We start from the raw sequence: 6,000 nt of genomic DNA on the forward strand, positions 1-6,000 counted from the left end.
ATACAGGGAACTATTAACATATAAATGACTTTCTCTGAGGACTGCCTTATGTATATGCTCCTTTATCAACTTGTCACCTCTGTCTTTCAGGGTCTACAACCTCAGCCACTAACTCCCCTTCTTCCATCACAAACTCAGACAGCACCGTCACTTTAAAAACTGAACCCAACGTGACAGCACAGTACCCAGGACAAACCATAGTGTCAGTCTCCCAGGTAAAGCTTGTCAAAAGAAAGCTATTTGTATTTGTGTGCAATGATTTTTTTTTCCCCTTGAATAGCTGGTACAATTGCTGGTAGCTATCACAGGCCAGTTTAATAATTCAGTTCTCCTCTCCACTTCTCAACTTTGTCTTCTAAACACCACCGTTGCTCAGGGAACTATTAAGCACAGGTATAAAGGGTTGCCCCAAGCTTTATAGTTTGCACAGAGTCCAGTTCCACCCTTCTTCAGAATACACAGCTTCAGCTCTCATTGGTGGCAGCTACAAGGCTTTAGGTGACTTGATTCTGATCTTGCTCTGTTGTGAATCAGGAACAACACAAAGGAGTCAATGGCCTTACAGTGTTGTAAAACCAGTGTAAGTCAGATGGGGAACTTGCAGAGTTCTTTACAGCTTTTTAGTTAGGCAGGTATAGACTCACCTGTACGGAGTTTTCTTCATTGTTCTGTTGGCAATTGGTGGTGTATTTAGAACTCAAAAAACTGCAGGGCAAACAGTGTTCCCTCGAGATCAATGGGGCTATGTTTACACTACGAGATAATATTGATTTTAAGTCATTTAGCCCAATTTTACCAAGTGCCTGTCTTCACTGTCAGTTCCAGTAGTTCAATTTATGGAGCACTAAAATCGACAAATAGGATGTTAGGAATTATTAAAAAAGGGATAGAAAATAAGCCAAAGAATATCATACTTACCCTATATAAAACTATGGTACGCCCACATCTTGAGTACTACGTGCAGATGTGGTCTCCTCACCTCAAAAAAGATATACTGGCATTAGAAAAAGTTCAGAAAAGGGCAACTAAAATGATTAAGGGTTTGGAAAGGGTCCCATATGAGGAGAGGCTAGAGAGACTGCGACTTTTCAGTCTAGAAAAGAGGAGATTGAGGGGTGATATGATAGAAGTATATAAAATCATGAATGGTGTGGAGAAAGTGAATATTGAAAAGTTATTTACTTGTGCCCATAATATAAGAACTAGAGGACACAAAATGAAATTAATGGGTAGTAGGTTCAAAACTAATAAAAGAAAATTTTTCTTCACACAGCGCACAGTCAACCTGTGGAACTCCTTGCCGGAGGAGGCTGTGAAGGCCAGCACTCTAACAGAGTTTAAAATAGAGCTTGATAAATTTTTGGAGGTTAGGTCCATAAATGGCTATTAGCCAAGGGTAAAGTATGGTGCCCCTAGCCTTTAGTCAAAGGCTGGAGACAGATGGCAGGAGACAAATCGCTTGATCATTGTCTTCGGTTCACCTCCTCTGGGGCATCTGGCACTGGCCACTGTCGGCAGACAGGATACTGGGCTGGATGGACCTTTGGTCTGACCCAGTATGGCCGTTCTTATGTTCTTATGACATAATATTGCTATCATAATATCGTAGTAACCTGTGGGTATAGTGTTCAGTTTGAATTTAAAATTCCGAATGAAGGGTAGTGAGTAAGTGCCACCTCCTTAAATCAAATTCCTTAGCCTCCAGAGATGTCCTGTCTGAGCCCCACAATTCCCCACAGTTCTCCGCTCTGGCCTCTTCCATCTCCACTACTCTGAGGTGCCGAGGAATTAGGCAACAGGATGAGCATTTCAGTTCAGCACCTGGAAGGCTGTTGCGGTAGGGTCATAAGAGGCTGAACAAGTGAAAATAGCCAGAATGCTACGGGGCTCAGGGAACTGGAGGATGGGTTTACACTGTAGCAACAGTTGATTTTGGTGACTTGTGCGTGGCAGCAATAAGTCAATGTTGTGGGGAGTATGTGGGAAAATGAGGCTGCTCAAAATCAAATGGATAAAACCCAGTGTTAATAAATCAATTGTAATAAAATCCATTTGAGCTCATAGTGTAGACACAGCCTAGGTGTCAGAGCCATTTCCTGCCTTATGAGTTTGTCTGGATGGGTTGCACTGCGTGTGTGGATTAGTGCTTTGTTTCTCTGGTGGAAGAGATGGCTCTACATCAAAATGCTGCATCTGTGCATCATCTGTATATTGGACTAACCAAGTCCCCTTGATCTGAGCATATCTGAATTTAAGGGAAGCTCCATATGAGATCCCCGCTGCAAGGCTTGGTGCCCTCTATAGCACCTAGCAGAGGTTCTTGGTTGTCATTGATACGTGGTGCTATGGTTATAAAAGGCATATGTGTGGCCAGAAATCTCCAAACTGAACACATTCAGTCAGTTAGTCAATCATTCAGTAGAGACAGGTATGGCCCAAGTTCTTCCAGACAGCTCTGCTAAGAAGTCTTAACCTAAAATGAAGCAACCCTCCTGTCTAATTGTAGAGTTGTCATGAGCATACAATTCTGGCTAGGTCTAATTGATCACATTTATCATCTGTCATATTCATGCTATTAAATTATGACTAATCTGACTATTGTTTTCCTTCATATGCGGTATGAATAATGGGTTTACATGACAGCCCCTTAATTCAAGAATGCCTCACTGTCAGCTCAATAACTGAGGTTTTCCATAGTGCCTAAATCCTGAATTCCCATTACATTCCAATGGAGGTCATACTCCCAACTCCCTTAGGTCTCTGGAAATCCCATCGTAAGTGGTTAGCTAGATAGTTGTAGAACTCAATAATTGCATTATTGTTCAAAGACAAATAAAAATAAATAAAAGTAAATGCTAACTCAATTTTGCAACTGCTGATTTAAATGTATAGTAAAATACATATGAGGCTTTATAATCATTTCTCTTTTCTCACACTCTTCCTAGGCTCAAAGCCAGTCCAGTGACACACTGGCCAGTGGCCATTCTGAGTTCAAATTTGAACCTGAGGATTTCGCCTTCACTTCTACTGCCATGACTCAACAGTCAGGACTAAACGTCCCCCTGCGTCAGGACTCTTGGTGTGCACTGGCATTGGCTTAGAATTGGGGCTTCCAACAAAACTTTTGGACCAGCCTTTCTACCCTCCCACCAATGGATAACAGGCAAAAAGAATGGCTTGGGTATGAAAGGTTTTGCGTAGTCAGTCTGTGAATCTCTGTTCAAAGACAGATTTCCTTGGGCGGCTGTGAGTGAAAGCTTAGGAAATGTTGGCTGTACTTCGCTTAGTTCACTCTTCCTGACTGACTGGTACTCGCCCCCTAAAAGCTTTTACTCTACAGATGTGGAAAGCAAAACAAATGGGGACGTCTCGCTTTTCATGAGGAATCCTTTACCTTCCTGAAGCAAAACAAATAAATACATCCCAGAATCTTATGTTTATTCACGATTATTTCTCCTTTCTCTGTCACTTATCTGTGCAATTTCTTCCACTTTCCAATAAAGACTGTGAGAATACAGCACCAAGTAACTTAATTCTTCTAACACAGAAAGTGGGTTTGTTTCCTTCCTTATGTTTACTGGCCAGGGCAGGAAAGGAAAAAGCGGCCCTGTTGTTTTACACATATAGGCTGCATCTATACTACATTTCCCCTTTGGAAGGGGAATGCAAATGAAGCCAATTAGAAGGGTAAATGAGATGCTGATTTGCATATCAAGTGCCTTATTTGCATAATGGTAGCCACTTGGCATTCTGGAAGTGCTGTTTTCAGAAAAAAAATGAGCAGTGTAGACTCCTCATGTTTTGCTCATATTTTTTGGGAAGAAGGGTTCTTTTGAAAACGGGGTTTATTTCTGAATGAGCCACATCTGCACTGCTTGTTTTTTTCCTGAAAATAGCACTCCCAGAACACTGAGTGGCCACCATTATGCAAATGAGGTGCACAATATGTAAATCAGCACCTCATTTGCATTTCCTATTGGCTGCATTTGCATTCCTCTTCCAAAAGAGGAATGTAGTGTAGATGCAGCCATACCATTTTATATTAAACACAATCATCTCTATAAAGTGTTAGTTTCTGAAGCATTTAGCCTCCTGACCCTGAATGCAGGAGTCACCCATGAGATAAACACGTTGCTCTTCTGGTTCTAGCGCCAAAGAAAATTTCTTTTGTCTTTTTAGGCACACCACATGACAAAAATGGTCAACAAAGATTCTGATAACAATAAAAAATTTTTGAAATGTCATTTTTCTTTTGGATTGTTGTGTTGTTGTTTCTGCTATTGCCAATGCTGAGCATTCAAAAATCAGAAGCAGTGGCCCCAAAAATCATGAGGTCTGCTTAAATTCATACCTTTTATTTTTTAAACGGATGTATGATTCTTTTTGCGCCTTCTGGTGTTGGAATGTTTAGGGTTCACATTTTCAAGCCTTTCTCGAAGTACAGGCATGGCTTACAGACTCCTGCATCCAAGAACTCAGAGCTGGGTCTTGAATCTGGGAACTGATTCTGTTAAAGGGCAGCCTGTCCTACCGCTGGTCTGTTTTCAGTGCACATCTTGAGTCATAATTTCTTACTTTAGGGAGAAAATACATTGTTCTTTCTCTTAGTCCTGCCAACAATGGAGAACAATGCAGTTACAGGAGCAGGAGCTGGATTTTGATCTGGCTCATGCATCAACATGGACTTGTTAACTTAAGGGCTGATCCTACGCCCACTGACGTAAAAGAAAGACCACCTTGGATATCAATGGAAAGACTTTCCGTTGGCTTGCATGAGCTTCCAGATCAGTTCCTTAAATCACGTGGTCTTAATGTATTCCCCTTAACTGTGCCACAATGAGCAGAGACAAATTGCCATGAACCCGTTGATGTGGCTTCCTGGAGGCAGTAGGCTGCTGCATAGTGACAGTCATCCCAGTGCATCACCTGCCCTTGCCATCTACAGCTGTCCTGCAAGAGCAGCCTCTGCGAGGCCCAATGGAGAGGTGGGAGGGGACCATCACTCAGTGTACCATGTTCCCTTTGAGTGTTCTGGTCACTTGTGATGCATTTAGCACCTGGACAGTGCCTGATGTCCCCTCTGCAGCTTTTGTGAGCCCAGGAAATGTGCATGGTGAAGGTGAGCACAGATGGGTGTCATCAGTGATGTGGGGTGGGAGCCTGATCAGAGACACTGCATTTTTGCAAAGCAACAAGAAAAGAGGAGAAAGAAGTTGAGTAACGTCATAGAATTACTCTTCCAGTCTCTTTTATTTCTCACATCTGTATTAAAACCCTGCCTAACTGGATAGCTATTTATGGTCAGGAAGCTGTCAAGTAATAGTCCCTTAATATAGCCACAGACTAGTACAAGGCTTCCTGGAGCTGCTGTTCCTCCTGCCAGAAGAAATGGATCACTCGATTTTTATTATAAACAACAGGATAAATACAATTGAGGGCAAGTGAGATCTGGCATCAAATCATGTCTCATCTGAAATAGAGCATGGAACCTTTTCCTCCATTTAATTCTTGTTGGAGAGAAAGCAGATGCTGTCAGCATCTTGGGCAACATTAGTCCCCTTTCAACTTCACTTAACTTCAAAAGTGACGTAAATATCCATTCCCTCTCGGAAGCTCACTACCACCAGGCTTACATTGGCTTTGCCCTTTAAAGAGGCCAGAGCCTGCAATCCAGTCGTTTATCTAGAACTGTAAAGGAAAATTATTTAGCTGTTTGTTTCGGTTTAATGCAAAAGTCTTATTTGATGTCCAGATTAAGTTACGCATCAGGGCTGTGCAGTGGGTGGAAGAGACACCTTCCCCCGCTCACACCCCGACCACTTGTAACACTCCCTTGTTACAGTAAGTTAAGAATATGGGGAACCTTGCGCAGAAGGGGTGGGGCTGAGGACAGCCAGCTCCTAGCACTGCCTAGAAGGCGCCATGCCAGGTTATCCCAGCCCTTAGAGCTTCCTGGCTGGCACCACACAGCACTCTGGGGGAGATTTAAAGAGCCCAGGG

The 6,000-nt window shown here is 42.6% G+C and overlaps 1 protein-coding gene across 1 annotated transcript in view; it reads left to right on the plus strand.

The window, feature by feature from the left end:
• Positions 1-4,244, plus strand: part of GATA5 (GATA binding protein 5) — a 29,499-nt gene extending 25,255 nt beyond the window's left edge. The window contains exons 6-7 of the mRNA XM_075012043.1: positions 91-215; positions 2,946-4,244. Of these exons, the coding sequence (XP_074868144.1) occupies positions 91-215; positions 2,946-3,101 (281 nt within the window). The 3' untranslated portion in view covers positions 3,102-4,244. The remainder of the gene's footprint in view (positions 1-90; positions 216-2,945) is intronic.
• The last annotated feature ends 1,756 nt before the right edge of the window (positions 4,245-6,000 follow it).

Source organism: Carettochelys insculpta, chromosome 17 (assembly GCF_033958435.1).
Source record: "Carettochelys insculpta isolate YL-2023 chromosome 17, ASM3395843v1, whole genome shotgun sequence".
Taxonomy (NCBI): Eukaryota; Metazoa; Chordata; order Testudines; family Carettochelyidae; genus Carettochelys; species Carettochelys insculpta.